The 16,267-nt window shown below is 40.6% G+C and overlaps 1 protein-coding gene across 4 annotated transcripts in view; it reads right to left on the bottom strand.

The window, feature by feature from the left end:
• Positions 1 to 82: 82 nt before the first annotated feature.
• The window catches only part of LOC118333201 (amyloid-beta A4 precursor protein-binding family B member 2), a 40,103-nt gene continuing 23,918 nt past the window's right edge, over positions 83 to 16,267 (bottom strand). For 3 of the 4 annotated variants that reach the window (XM_035668742.1, XM_035668743.1, XM_035668744.1), the window contains 7 exons: positions 12,390 to 12,395; positions 9,813 to 9,927; positions 5,076 to 5,151; positions 2,821 to 2,901; positions 2,597 to 2,712; positions 2,281 to 2,463; positions 83 to 1,900 (listed from right to left, as the gene is read on the bottom strand). In XM_035668742.1, coding sequence (XP_035524635.1) covers positions 1,724 to 1,900; positions 2,281 to 2,463; positions 2,597 to 2,712; positions 2,821 to 2,901; positions 5,076 to 5,151; positions 9,813 to 9,927; positions 12,390 to 12,395 — 754 coding nt within the window. In that variant the 3' untranslated portion in view covers positions 83 to 1,723. The remainder of the gene's footprint in view (positions 1,901 to 2,280; positions 2,464 to 2,596; positions 2,713 to 2,820; positions 2,902 to 5,075; positions 5,152 to 9,812; positions 9,928 to 12,389; positions 12,396 to 16,267) is intronic. The other variant, XM_035668745.1, reaches the window with a different exon arrangement.

Genomic DNA, 16,267 nt, shown 5'->3' with positions numbered 1-16,267 from the left:
TCACTACATGATGAATACTTAGCAATTACACGGGGTTCCACTGACCTGAAAAATTAAAAGGACATATTCAAGAAGCTAAAGCTTTTTTTCTTTTGGTAATGCATTTATTGTCACAACAGGTTACATTTACATGGTGTAGAGATGAGTGAAGAACAGAACTCAAATGATTTACAGTATCTCTCTTGTTGTGTGTGTGTGTGTGTGTCTTTTTCATTTAGATCGGACTGCATTCACAGAGTTCATGTCGAGTGCAGGTGGTGGCCCCGAGCCATAGGAGCAGTGTAAAGGTTCTGATAGCAGTGACAGCAGACATTTTTGCTGCGGTGTGCATATTTATGTGTGTGTATTTTGTTAGTGAGGGACTGGCTGGATTTACTGAGGAATATAATTAACCCTTACTGTCTGGCACAGATTTGTATCTTCTCCATGCTGTCCAAGCAGAGCAAACACTACTGTGTACCACTGTTCATATAGCCACGAGTGCTTCACATCTGCAAAAGGCAAAGGACTTTCTTGCTACAACATAAATCTTGGGTGTATGCATAAAGATTCCTGAGGAAATTGTAACATTTGAACTTAAGCAATGTAACATTCTTGAGCTTTTACGCTCAGTTTTTCTATAATGTATGCAAAAAAATTACAATCTTAACTAATTTAAAGCTTCAAAAGACATTAAAAATTATTACCTTTCTACTCATCCATCAAGGAATGGAAAGTAAAAATCGTTTTGTAATTCTGGAACCTTTTATTCAGGTGTGGGTTAGAGACAGATTTCTTTGTGCCAGTGTAAATCCAGTCATGGCCAAGTGTAGATGACTTGTGCTGAGAGCATCTATTTCTTGTGTGTTCACCACTCTTCTTACCGAGACCCTTGTTCAACTCATCAACATAAAACATATTCCATCAAAAAAACATGCAAAATCAAAACCCACGTCTGTTCCCTTTTCTGTCACTAAAACCTCATCTCTCCAGTCTTCATCTCTCCAGTCTTGTGCCCCAAATTATCTCTTCCTACATACAATCATTTACATACACTTCATTATTACAATCACTTCATTCATCCTCAAAGGAGATGTTAAGTTTTTGTCTGTTTCAAGTCTATCACACATCGAAGGGATCAAAACATTTTTATGCCGCTTGGAGGGAGGGGGCATGTTGACAGGTCTTGTCTGTCTGGTCTTGGTTGCCTTTAGCATTCACCTGTCAAAAATCCCATGACAGCAAGATGACACCTTTTCTGTCCAGGAAGGCTCCCGTAGCTTGGCATCTCATGGGTCCAGTGCAGGAGCCCTTACTGTGCTGATGGCTGCTTTTACAGAAAGGGGACAGTATGAAAGAGTAAGCAGTCTCTTAATAGAAATTTGATCTTTTTCTTCTGGGTTATCCTCTGTCAGGTGCTTGATCAGGTAATCCGTCTAGTCCAGAAATCCACATACAGTGAAGGCCGGGTTTCCACTTGGACACAGCAGCGTTCAAAGGTCAAAGTTCACCCAGTGACACCAGCTTTTCCATTCCTCCTCATCAAACAGATTTGTTTTCTTGTTATTTTTTTTCTTCCTCAGGATGATTGCTCCACTTTCCTTAATCTGCGGTGGTGTTTGTTAACATATATGTACATCATAGGTTACCATGGCTGGTACTGATTACGTGTTGTTGTGGCAATAGTGTGTGAGTGGCGTCCAGGCGTCGGCAGGGGGGGGGGTGCTGTGGTCACTGGTGACGGTCATTGTTGGGGGAGTTCTGACGGCTGTTTCTTGGTTTTCAGAGTGTCTATGAGAGACTGGACGCCACGTTTCACGCTGGTGGTCACACGCCGGGTCACAGAGTCCGGAGAGGGCGAGGAGGAGGAGCCAGCACGTTGGGAGGGGGGCCGTGCCACCAGACACTTCTGATACCGCAGCTGGAAAAGAAGAGGACAGGGTTAGATTTGGTTTTATGACTTGGTTTTAAAGGAAACATCACGCAAGATGTATGTTACCGTTTTTTGTATGGATTAAACAAACTGGTGCTAGTAGTTGGACTTTACACAACACAACCAGGTTAGCTGTTTCCAGGCTTAATGCTAAGCTAAGCTAACCAGCTGTAGTGTCATAATTACTGTACAGACATGAGAGCAGTGTTGATCTTCTAATATAACTCTTGGCTGGAAAGCAAAAGAAAAATTGTCGAGAAAATGTCAAACTTTTCCTTTAAATACAAAACCTTTTAATATCCATTTATGGAGAGTTACACAACATATATGACACAATATCACAACAAAGGAATTAAATATGAACTTACCACACACGCTGCCTGCACAGCCTCAGACACACTGCCTGCGTTAGGGTCGCACCAGAACACGTGACACTGGAAATGCTGGCTCCCGGTGTCCATAATGAAGGCAAATGTGTGCACATCCCGTCCCACGCCCATGAAGGACAAGAAACGGACACGACACTCCACCAACGCCTCCTCTTCCTCTTCCTGCACAGACAGGAGGAGAATCAGATCTAGGCTCTAAACTCTGCTGTATTAGTTCTTCCTCTCTAATCAACAAGCACATTCACATCTTTTATTTATCTGTAACTCCTCAGGGCAGCAACAAAAAGTCCCTTGCCTTTTCTTTGATGACAGCCAGAGTGGTGTCAGCAATACTCAGTATGACAGGAGTCCAGTCCTCTTTGCCTGTGGAGGACACAAGGCTGTCTATGGCCCCATTTATGATGTCCATACCTGAGGACAAAACACAGGAGAGTCTGAACAGCGAGATAGTGTGTGACAGAATTTATTACAGGATGTGTTATAATGTGTGTATGGGTTCCAGTATCACTTCAGGTTTACCTATGGGGCGAGTCACAGATGTCATACCCAGATACAGCACATGAAACTTCTGCACCAACTCAGTCTTTGGCATGGGAAACTCTGCAGAGAGAAAACACACTTACATTGAAACACACACATACACAGATCATCCGCAGGGAATTGTATCACACAACAACATCTAACGCAGTTCCAAAAGAGAAGTCCACACATGATAATTGGCTTAAACTAGAGAAATAAACAAACACTGGTGAATATTTTAATATTTTAGGGTGCTGTTGACATGATTAGGGCATGCAGGATTTCAGAGTTTTCTGCATGAAAACCCAGCTGTGCCTGTTTACACAGCGGCCTGCAGGCAGAGAAGATTGCTGTACACCGTGAATGAGGATGATCAAAGATGTATCACCTTCATTTCAATCAGCACAGACGTTAACATCCTTTACCCTGAGGACCTTGTTATTGACACGCTGTGCAATTAGCTACATACTGTAAGCTTGAGACAGTTTTTGACAAGGTAAAATGCAGAAGATTAAAAGAGGTTAATTGTTGGTTAAACTTCATAGTTTAAAGATTGTTAATTCTCAATTGTGCTAAAAGACAAAATAATACAAATTCAACAAAATACTAAAAGGTACAAACAAAGAATGGACTTAAAAACTGAGTGGCCAATTGCAACATAAAGTTATTATTGAGACTGTCAAGGTGGAATGTTAATTATTGTTGAATGCAGTTTAGTGGATAACTGCAGGCATTTATATATGAATCAAACGTCTGTAATAAATAAAATAATTGTTGTATGAAAACTTTGATTCGTGCAACCCTAAATACAATAGGTTGTAACAGGTGTAGCACACCAAAAAAAATTTCTCCAACAACAAACTACCCATGGCGCAATGATCAAACAAATTAATCAGCTGACTGATGTGAAGATGATACCTGCTGTAATTTAAAGACACGACGGGTACTAGTGTGGCAAGACGTCTTCAAACATGCAAGACATTTTGGAAATATTGGAAGAAAGTTAAATAATTTCCCCCTGGGATTTAAATAATTTCCCCCTGTGATTATTAAAGTATTTCTGATTCTGATTCTGAAAGCCTGGAGCAAGCAGTGTTTATATGAGATTCAGCCCTTTTTGCACAATATCTTAATTACTGAATTTCAGAGATTAACAATTCATCACAAACTCATCTCTGTAGTTCGGTATAGACTGAGTAAGGGAAATCAATCAGGGATAATTACTTTTACCTGGATCCACCTCATCGCTGACGTCCAGCGTAGAGTATGTACTGCTAAAGGTCCATAAATGACGAATAGTGAGAGTTTCTCATACATGAATTTTATATTTAAAAAAGAGCTCAGACAGAACAGATCTGATGACAATAGCGGGACCATTATCCTGGTGTAATCATTCTGTGCTAATCTCCTAAAATGTGTCCCAACACGGGACTGTGCTGTCCCAGATACGCTGAAGAGATCTAATCCAGGCGAGAACAAGAACTGTTTTCCATCCACTGGTGAATGGACCTCTAGAGCTAATAGGCCGGTGTTTCTACTTCAAGGGCATTGCCTCTCACTGGATACCAAGCTGGTTTTTTCAGTTAAAAGACTATGAGTTCAAGCAAGTTATAGCTTTAAAAGATGTGAGGGATGTTTCCCCAATACGTTCTTTGATCCTGGGGTTGAGATGGGTGCTGTGGAGCACCAGGCCTTGCCTCAAAGAAGCACTAATTGGGTTTTAATGAGGTCGACTGCCTCTGTAAGTGAACAGCCGATACAGTTCTTTTATATTCTGATGCCGGAGCTCCTTTCCTTCATGCTCAGCAGATACACACACCAGCTGAAGTTACAGCGGAGGATGAATTGGGCTGGCGCTTCTTCTCTTTCTTCCTATAATTACTTGGGACTGAGAGGAACAAGCGGTGGGACTTAGCGAAATGGGAAACAGTGAATAGAATTAACGCTGGGAGGATAAAGCTCAGTGACTGTGGAGCAAGAAGTTGTTCTGGAGTCAGCGATATCTGTGTGTAATTGAACCAAACGCTGCTATCTTTTCTATTAACAAATGTTCACAGTCATTCCTGAGGCGATAAGGTCATTTTTTAAAAAACATATACAGTACATGGTTTTAGATGAGGAATACTGTAACGCGAGACAAGAAACCACAGCAGGAGAGATAGCACACGGCTGACAAATCCAATTTTCTCACGAGGGAACTACAAAAGAACAAGACTCAAAGAAAAAGGTGTGTGTGTGCGTGTGTTTGTGTATACCTTGTAGGGGTACATCGGAGCCGGTCTGGGAGGAGCTGCCAGCTGCAGCCTTGGCACTTTTTCTTTCAGCCATAATCTAGACGAGGGGAGGGAAAAAGAAAAATGGAGACAGGAGGATAAAACAGGAATAACGGGACAAAATGAGAGAGAGGAAAGAAGGGGGAAGAAAGAGAAGAGACAAAAGGGGGAGAGAGAAGAAGAGAAGAGGTAAGCAACCAGAATTTGAATGAGGAGAAGAGAAGGAAAGGTATGGATGAACATGAAAACACAATTTAAAGGATAAGGCCGGTGATATTCTAGATTTCTGTTACTGTCAACAAATGAAAATACTAAAACCAACAATGGATTGGTCATTTTCTCACTTACATCTCTACTTTCCTATTTCTCTTCCCTGTCTCATCCACAGGCCCATTTGTTTCACATATATATATATATATCTTCACAAATATATATTTGCATATTAATTTCCCAATACAACCAGGCACTGTAGTTTTTATCAAACGTTACTCAAATAGGCACAAATTGTGTACGTATTTAGGACTAATTTTGGATTTGGTGCAGTATTTGCAGCAACAGGATGATGTTTGTGGGATTGACTCCAAAAAAAAACTACAGTGCTTGTGTTAATGTTGCACAACAATGGAGCTTTATGCCACATATGAATAAGATGTATCAGGTTATGGCTACTCAGGTAATACTTTAATCAATTCATAGTTATTTTGTTTTTTTGTTGATAATAAGAAAAATCTATAATTTTACCAGCCTTATCCTTATCTGTTCTCTTTAAAATTATATATTTGAATATAACAGTGTGAAAAGAAGCTATTTTTCTCTTTTTTTCTTTCCTCCTGCTCTTCTGCTGCAGTGTACACACTCTTTAAAGAGTCTTGAATAGTCTGCATGGCCCCTGCACCGAACTGCTGCACCCTTCCTGCTACAGATACTTGATTAATTGTAGGTGTCATTAATCAAAGTCTATGGTGAGTCTGCAACTCTGCTCACAGGGGAACATGCAAGAAAACGCATGGACACACACACTCTCTCTCTCTCTTGCTCACACACACACACACACACACACATAGTCTCTCACACACACAAAGGAAGCCCGCTCAGTTTGCTGCGCAGCTGCAAGACTCGGGTCACCAAGTTTCTCCGCTGCAGTAAAGAGAAAACTACCGCTATGTTTAAAATAGGCGGTGTGAAGAGTCATGGTCACACACACATACAGATACATACACTGTCCTCCTTCAATTTGGATAGGCGATAAGAAGAAATTAACAGAAAAAAAACATTTCTCTCTAAATGGGTCAACATGCCTCTAAGGGAGAAGAGAAAATCTGTATTTCCAGGTAGATTCATCATTTACAAGGTCACTGCTGGCCTGAGGACATACTGGTTTCTCTTTGTGTACAAAAGGCTGTGTGTGTGTGTGTGTGTGTGAGGGAGTGAGAGAGGGGAAAGGGTTTCTAAACAAGTGACTTATACAGTGTATGTCTAGGTTATACAAGTATCAAGGATCTAATATATTAACATTACACCTCAGTATGCATTGGCTAGCAGTAAAACATTCATTGGCTTTTATTATGTTACAGATAGCACTGGTGTTCCAGACTAACGCTGACCAATGCACTTCTCATACTTGTGATAGCAATCAGTACAAATATTGTGTATGACTGGAGATGTAGCTGGCTGCACACATACTTTAAAGTATTTTAATGAGCTCAGGTGTTGTTCTATATTTGTGTTATCAGCAACAAATCCCATAAAAAAGACCAAACCAACTGTGACTTTCTGATTCAAGTCCAGCTGTTCCTACTTTTTTTGTTAATTTGTTTAGAAATGGTTCATTAATCAACATAATCTTTTATTTAGCAAACATTACTCCTAAAAAGAGAAATAAAAATTATGCAGATAAATACACAGTTGTTGTCACAATCACAAGTTTGGACATTATTAACAAACAAAAAATTGCACAAAAATTGATCTCTATGCACAAAGGGATAAGAAATATCAGGACTATACAGTCAATACTGTGAAGTCTTTTCATGGGATTTGTTGACAGTAGGAAAATATAGAATACCGAATTCCTATAGTCACGTGTAGGCAATTTATCTTAATACACCACACAACTAATGCCAAGACAGAAAGAGTTTGAAAAGGTCAAACTGTTAAACAAAGAACAGCAACAAGAAAAACAAGAGTTGACACCCATGCTAGCGGCTCTGAGGCTGTACTTAGGCACAGTGGGTCTTTAAGCTAAATGCTAGCACATTTTAGTGTAGCATGTGCTAATTAGCATTACACACAAAGTACAGCTCTGTGTTGCATGTATTTCATCATAAACCAAATTTAAATTCTGAACTGTTGATGGTGCTAGATTAAAGGTCAGCTCCAAAGTTACCACCGTCTGGTCCAAATGTATTGTTAATCCATACAATACTTGTTGAGATATTGCATACAAAGCCTAAAGTGCTAGAGGAAAAGTCAAGGGATCAATAAAGTCAGTTGGATTAATCCCCTGGGGACCATGAATGTCTGTACTAATCTAAGTCTGTCCAGTAGATGTTGAGGAATTTCAGTCTGCAGTCTGGACCAAAGTAGTGGAGCGAGCAACTGACAGATGAACATTGCTAATTTCTGGAGGATCCAGGTGAAGATACTCTTATTTGTACCCCTTTTATACAGTAGACACACATATAATACTGGTCAACTCAATGCTAGTTGGTCCCACACTGGACCCATTCATATAGCTGTCTTTTTAGTTGTCACTGTAAGCAGAGACTCTAGCCTTCAGTGTAGTTTCATACATACATCATGAAACCGTGGGTCCCCCATCAGTCTGAATGGGGTACTATTCCCTGTCTTCAGTGTAAGTGTGCATATGATTTTAATGGATATCAGAATATACCGTCACTCATGCATTTTTAATCACAGAAACGACACTAAAACTAAATTAAAATAACCACTGACAACGAGGACGTTGACTAAATGCATTAGCTACATTTCAACAAATAAAAACTAAACGATAATGTGAAAGATGGACGAATGGACTAATTACTGTTATAAAGCAAAGTCTTATTCAACGACCTGCATTCATCTACAGAATCACACTGTTGTTCCTGATTAGTAAAACACTACCCTCTGCTGCCCAAAATATCTCCTGTTCAGAAGTTGATTTAGCTTTGACCTTGCACCACCGTTAATAAGACACATATAACCTTCAGTAATGTTCTCTCTCTGTGTGAGTAATATTATCTGAGAATTAGAGAGGAAGTGTCAACAAAACCTCTGGGATAAACTAGGAAAACATCCAGCACGCCAACATTTAAGCCTCTGAATGATGCGCCGCTCTGCAGTGGAGGGGATTTACTGAGGGGAGACAGTCTGTTAAATGACTGCAGAGCAGAGTGGTGGGCACTGTGTGAACAACTCAACTTTTCCACTAACCTTGCGATAAACGACAATGACACCTGTAACCATGGTAACTGTGCACAACGAAGATGGCTTACGTAGCTACGGCTTCAAAAGCTATCACCGATGAAAACTGGACTTAAATGTTCTTTTCTGTTTACAAAAAAAATGATATAATGACTGAAATTTGACTAAAAATTACATTTTCTAAAGAGACTAACGACAAAATTTGAAAATAACACTGGACTTGTGTATAGCCCCTAACTTTCGTTCCACAGAAGTTACCTATATGATATAATTCAGAATTTAGAAATTATCTTATGGCTCCGAACTGAACATGTCATAATGAGACCTGCAAAGACCAGGACTTGAAGATCTGGTTTCATTCAGAGTAAGAAGAAGAGTGAATCTGCACTAAGCTTCAGTATCAACCTCAGATACCTCAAGTGAAACAGCTTTGAGAACCACTGCACTAGAGGTATCACATTTTGACTACCCTAGACATGAAAAGCACACGTGTATGATGGTGCAGTATAAAAGCCCACAAAAGGAGCAGTACGGGACTTTCAATAAGGAGACAGCTGTTCCAGTTCCATGTGAAACTAAAGCTCGACATTGACTTGTCAGGTACGTCATTAATATTTTCCTAAACCTAAGCAAATAGTTTTGTTGCCTATACTTAACCAACTGTGATCTGTACGACGCTGTGTAGGAACATGGCACTACAAACCCTGAGCCTTCTTTTAGTGGTGGTGCAGCAACCAGCCCTCCAACAGTTTGGTATTTTCCTCACCTTGACAACTTTGCTTAGCCTTAGTCTTGGTTGCCTAGTGCAGCAATAGATCGATAGATAGATAGATAGACAGTAATAGAGTGAAAAAAGTGTGTGGAATCAGTGTGTGATTTATTTAATGCTGAAGGTTTGCCACTTAGGATCTGGGATTAATAACACACACACACACACCACACGCACGCACATACACACACACAAACACACTAGTGAAATACTGCATGTGCTCTGTAACCTGAATCTTATCTCCTCTGCTCACTGGCCCTTAAAACTTCCATGTATCTCTCTCCTCAGCTCTTAGTTCTCTAGAAAAATACAGAAATCTTGTCAGGGCACTGCCACTGTGTTTGAATTCCTGGCTATTAGTTTTACAAAACATGCATGCAGGAGTTACAACCTTAAAACGTAGCTCTGGATCAGCAGGAAAAAGATTTTCCTTCTCTCTTCAATAGTCACCCTAATTAAAGCTTGATAGCTTGTTTCAGAGTAGCAGATAAGCTCACTCATGCGGAGGCGGCGATGGTAATGACACCCACCTTGGAGCAGATTTCGTGGAGACTTGTGGCGATAGCTGCGGCAGGAGTATCACATCGGAACACGTGGCACTTCAGCACCCGTGTGTTTTTGTCTCTCGCCACGTAGGCAAAGTCCCTGAAACAGGACAACAGACACACAAGAATTATCACACATGAATTTCTAATGCAGGTAATTAACAAACACACACACACACCTCTACAGCAGATGTACCAAGACATGTTGCTTTGTTAAAGGGGCTGTAAGGGATGATCTCTGTTGTCCCATAATGCAGGTGATTCAATCATTATACTTCACCAGGTGGGTGATCTTACAGCCTGTACACTTATTTTTCTATTTACATTTCAGTAACTAATGCACATTTCTGTACACATTTCCCAGTAACTCTTAAGCTTATATGTGAAAGGACACACAAAACTGAACATTAAGAGAAAAGAAGGCAGGTTGTTTCCTCCATAAGAAGGGACTTTTTAGCATGAGGTGTGTATTTGTGTATCTGATGAGAGGAGAGAGAATCATTGTTGGTTATTTAGGGTTAAGAAAATGTGATAAATAACCTCATTGAATTAATAAGCCCATCACAGAATTCCATTTCTTTGTTAATTTGTGTTTTTTTGCCTTAATGATCTCATCTCATTTCTTTTTCATTCCATATATTGTATGTGGGAGAGGCAGGCGTTATCCACTTTAATTTTAAATATCTGCTACTAGCTTTTCCAGCAAATAGATTGTATTTTTCCTCTCAAAGCCGCCTGATATTACTCCTTGGAGAGCCACTTTTGGACACTGCTGTATATTGGAGAAGAATTTATCTTCTGTAAAGGCTTCAAATACCTCTTCCCAAAGGGCACCTAGCTTAGGGCCAATATGTGGATATGATTGCCAATTTATATTTTACATTCCCTTCAACATTTTTCTTGAGTTTGTTGGGTTCAATTTTGGCATTATCAGCGGCCTCTGGAATCTATCTTTATTACTTTCCATTTTCCCAGTGATTTTATTCTCATTTATTCTCATTCCCCTTATTAAGAACTGTTCTGGAGAGGGTTTAAGATCTTTTCTTCATTTTCTATGTGTTGTCAGGAGGTGACTCTTTGCAAACATAAAGAAAAAGTCTTCTGTCCTGCACCTGTTTGCATTGTCAGCTGTTGGTGAGCTAAATGATTTGCAAGACATTTCATGCACAAGTTAGAAAAGCAAATGGCAACACAAAATAATTATTACCCCACTTTGCATCATGATATATTTACCTCTTCTCTAGACATTTCTTGTTGGAGCTCTGCTCTAATTAGCTCACTCATTTATTGTGAATATGTTGCTTCATTATTTGTGTCACCTAAAGGCTGCAATAAGCTTTGCTGGCATTGCTGCAATTGCTTGTACACCAGTTAAGGTTTATTTAATAAACAGATACCTTAAAGCCCCTTTAACATGTGGCATATTGTGTGCTGTTGATCCATAAATAACAGGTGTCACTGTCGGAAAATGGTGCTTGCCAATTTTGACACACACACACACACACACACACACACACACACACACACACACAGGTATACATAGGTATACAGCGAGGCAGATGTGTGTCCTGAGGAAACTATGAGCCCAGCGCTTCCAAGCGGTGCCACATGGCAGGGGAAAATGACGAGTACGGTGAGACTGAGAGAGAGCTCCACAGAGAAAGAAACTTTATGCAGAGAGTGGGTGGGAGATGAAACATAGCTACATGTGGGAGATGCTACACACACACACACACACACACAAGATGAAAGATTTCTTCCTCGTTAACAGGTGAGACAAGCTGCAGAACAAAAGGTAGGAGGATGTGTTTCCAGCCCGGACTGAAATGAAACAGGTAAAGCAGAGTGAAAGCGTGGAGTGGGAACATGCAGAGGAGCCAACTGGATGGCAGTGTCACCAGATGCAGCTGAACAGCTCCATGCACACACACACATACACACATACAGTGCACACTCCCAAATAACCATAGACATAAACAGAAATATGGCAAACACAGCCGGCATTTATCACAGCGGGCTCTTTGTGTTTATGAGTCCATTATCCGGCCCGTCTCCTCTGCTTAATTGTGTGCTCACACACTTTGGGTCGATAATGTTCCCCTCGCCTGTGGCCAGAAAGGAAAGTGCAATGGTGTGTGAGTGCGTGTGTGTGTGTGGTGAGTGTATGCATTCAGTGTGCTTCGTTCAGGGACATTTGAGCAGTGTGTCACCAAAGCAGTATGAGTGGCCTTGCCTCGCATACTACAAATGGTTCTTTTATGACTTCTGTACCCTCTCTGGGGGATCAAAACGCTATAAAACAGCATGCAACTCTTAATAGGAAATAGCCTGTGGCCAGTCTGGCTCGCTGATGATTTAACAGCAGTGATTTAGACCTTCAGTAGTCGCTGGTGCACTCCTGCAAAGAGCAACAGTGGCTCTGGGCGAAGCAAAGCCACTGATTTGATGCCTGGAGTGACAGATGTGATTGCACGAGGAGGGGTTGGGGAGTCTTGACACAACGATTACTGAAAAGAACGGAGAAGCACGATCACACTTGAGCACACCACGAAGAGCAGTTACCTTTCTCTGGGTCCCGGGAAGCAGAATGAAATGAGACGGGATGAGAGGAGGATGGTGGGGGAAATAGTAAGGAAAGAATAAATGAGTTAAAAAAAGAAAGTGGATGAGAAAATTGTATTACAGCAAAAAAATGAAAAGGAAAAAGAAAATCAGGAGCGGAAGGTGGGATAGAAAATGCAAGTGGAAAAAACAAGAGTTAATACACACAGCGTAGTGAGTCAGAAACAGACACTCTTTCACCTCAATCTCTAGCTTCCTGTGAGGTGTGTGTGTGTTTGTGTTGTATCTGTGCACTGGAGCTCAGTTCTGTATACTTTTCATTTCAGTGGCTTAGCGATCCGCTACATTATGACACAGCACACCGTTACTTGTTAGATGTGCCAACATACTCGCACACACACTGTGTTTTTACCCCAGGTTTTCCTCCCCCTACTCCCCATTTCCCTCTACCTTCTCCCCCCCTCAGTCTCTCTTACATTCCGCTCTTTGCTTTCGTTCTTTTAATCTTCCTTTCCCTTTCCACAGCTCTCTCCATCTCTCCTCTCCTCTACTCACTCATTCTTCCCGCAAAAAAAGAAAAAAAGATGCAACACCGAATGATTCACATCAACATTGTAACTTATCACAGCTGCTCTCATCCATATAGTCTGTAACACTCTTCTATCTATTATCAGGAACACAACAAAGGAGGCACAGTCTGAATAAAGAACAGAGGGCTAATTCAAACAGCGACTGCCTTTGATTCTTTGATGATCCACTTAGTAAGAAGCAGTGTGTGTATGTGTGTGAGCGGCAGCAGCTGGCACATTATTTCAAACAGGAATCTTCAGAGTCAGAGCATCAGAGCTGCAGCTTCAACTTGCTCTCCAAACAGCCGGTGGTCGCCCACATGCACACACACAACAACACAAACACACAGACATATGGAGGCTAAATCAACACATGTATAAACTCCCTACAAGCTCTCACTCGCCACATGTAAATGTGTCTGCACATGCTGTATTAAAATGCATCTTTCTCTCTGTTTGAATTTCATTCATGATTTTTGAGTCCCATGAGTCCATTTACGTCCCATTCTACGTCCTTCTGCTCCATTTAAAATTCAGACTCCATGCTTTTTTCACTGCCAGACACTTTGGTGGAATTGGATTTCGGGGTCAAAATTCTCAATGGCCCAAAAGCTTCTCTCCATTTACCTCAACACTACACCCCATTCTTCTCTCTCTACAGCTGATTTGCAAGAGAGTGTCAGACTTAAAGTGTTGCAAGTTCTTTAATACAAATGGAAGAACCACATCAGAGCTGATTCAAACCAAGAACAGACTTTTATCTCCCAAAAACCCAGATTAAACTGACCTCATTTGACTTTGGCAGCACAATACTAAGGCTAAGCCAACTACACCTGGATATGCATCTTTTTTTCTCAGGTTTGGCCTTTTGTCAACACTACACCAGTGGGTTTTCACACCTGACGAGTTTCAAAAACAGGAAAAAAAAAGATTTTTGGCATACAATGACTTCAGCCTGTTCAGGCAGTAAAATAACACAGTTACCTTTTTGGTGTGTCTAACTTTGTCTATGATCAGTGATTCAAAATGTAAAGCATTAATTGCAAGTAAAGTAAAGCCAAACACACAAAACATGTCATTTAGTGACTGTTTAGTGTTTTTAGTCCTGTTTATGTTTCCTTTGCCTTCAAGGTGTTTTGATGAGTGCAGGTAATACTGTTTGTCTGCTCAATGAGCTGCAATCAAACCACTAGTTTATAATCATGCAGGTGTCTGACAAACAACGCAGTGTAGGTGTTGATGAAGAGCAAGAGGGAAAAGAACAGAGATTTAACCAGTTGAGAATCAACAGAGTAACTAGGCTGTGTCTGTCCAAAACTCAGGGCTGGCAAGGACTTACTTAAGTCATTAGCAAAAACTGCAAAACAGCATACGCCTGATTTTATATCAACACATTTTATTATTCATTTAACTGTTGGAATGTATAATTTCCTTGTTCCTACATTATACTTTGGTGCCAGGTGTGTAATTCTGCTGAGGGAAACAACATTTATTTAATTTAAATTTTGTTGCCTTCAAAAGAGACCAGTTTTGTCTATTTTGTCTAACGTAAATCAGCCTTAAGAAACACTAAATGTGTAATTTGTGTATGTAAATCTGCATTACAATTGGTAAAATATTATCAAGGACATGACCTCAGTATCCTGTCGACACCTGTCTACATGATGTCTGTAACACAATCTGTTATAGTTTGGCAACCAAATCAGGAAAAACAGCAAATAATAGTAATTTTCCTATTGAAATCTTCACAAAAACAACCTGAAAACGGAAGTGTGGACACAGGTTGTTTTCACACATAAACAGTGCTTTAGTGTAGAGGGGAAAAATATCAGACAGAGTTGTTGGCAGCTATGGCACTGAGGAACAGTTTTCCCTGACCTCAGTTAATGGAAAGGGTGACACATGGTAGAGACAGACTGAGCAGACTGGCAGTGAATCAACCAACAACTGAAGATGAATGACACATAGACCTCAGAAATGTAGGGAGAGTTTTCTGGCAGGAAAGTGAGGAGAGACGATAGATAGATAAAATGTCGAGAGAGGGCAGTGATGAAGGCAGAAGGCCAGAAAGCCAAAATGAAAAGGTGGGAGCGTAGAGAGGAATGCGAACGAGGTGGGAGACTCACTGGGGGCTGGATGGTGGACGGAGAGGTGGAGAAGAAAAAGAGAGGTAAAAAGAGGTATGAGATGAAAGGTATGAAAGCACCAAAGCAGAGAGATGAGTTAAAGCAAGACTCCCACCACTCATGTGTTCTCCTTTTTCTCTCTCTCTCTATGTGCTCCACATATTTCCCAAGCTGAATAAAGGATGACTGACTCACTACTACCAATCTCTCTTTGATCCTGGTGGCTGTGAGGCAGGCTCTGCTGGAGAGGATGTTTACAACCCGGAGATTAAATTAGGTCATATCTGCAGATGTATGGTGAACTGGTTCTGAGAAAGACGCGCAGAAACCGTCAGTGTCTGCAGCTCTGACATCAGTCGCTCCCACCATCAGTAGTACTAACAGCATGGTGTGTAGTAATAACATTAGCATATGTACAGTTGATGGAAAATCCCACTCACATACTTGAGTATGCTTGATCCCACATATTTTGATTTCACTTTCATTCATTTAATTACACAAAAAAAGCCACTGAATAGGATGTACAAAGGAAATACGCTGCTGACAAATGTTAGAAAAAGAAATGGGAAAAGGAAATAAAAACACTGTAGACCACTCACGCTGAGGTTGGTTGTGAAATGGACGACTTTGCCACCTTTATAATGGTTTTGAAATAAGAATCAGTTGTAAAGGAACCTGCAACCCAAACCTGACTTTTCCCCACTGTTGTTTGAGATTTGATTGCTGCTTGTAGCTATGGTGAGCTGTGATGAAGAGCTGAAGTTAGGGATTATCTTAAAGGTGCACAAAGATTTCCATTAACATTAACCATTGCACAGCTTTTATTTAAACCTAGTATAAGGAGTTTTTAACTGGTTATGAAACTAATTTAAATGTCAAACTGATGATTCTACATGACCTAAATAAGAAAATGAGACTGTGATTGTTAAGATTTGCTTTGAACATACAACATGTAATTTCTGCGAGCGTAGCGCGCAGCGAGCAGAGAGACGAATAACAAAAGACAAAGTTTGATTGTGTGATCATGGGAGTGCCACCATTGCTATAATTGCAGTTAGATTATCCCAGTTAGGCTTCCTTTATTGTTTATTGTTCAAGAGGTTTTCATTGGGAGCCGAATTAGCCGCAGAGGCCTCCTCCTCTCTAAAACAAATAGACCCTGTGATTAAAACCGGTAAAAACA

Source organism: Morone saxatilis, unplaced genomic scaffold (assembly GCF_004916995.1).
Source record: "Morone saxatilis isolate NCDOM2014 unplaced genomic scaffold, NCSU_SB_2.0 Contig22, whole genome shotgun sequence".
Classification (NCBI taxonomy): Eukaryota; Metazoa; Chordata; class Actinopteri; family Moronidae; genus Morone; species Morone saxatilis.
This window is presented reverse-complemented; position numbering and strand designations above follow the sequence as displayed.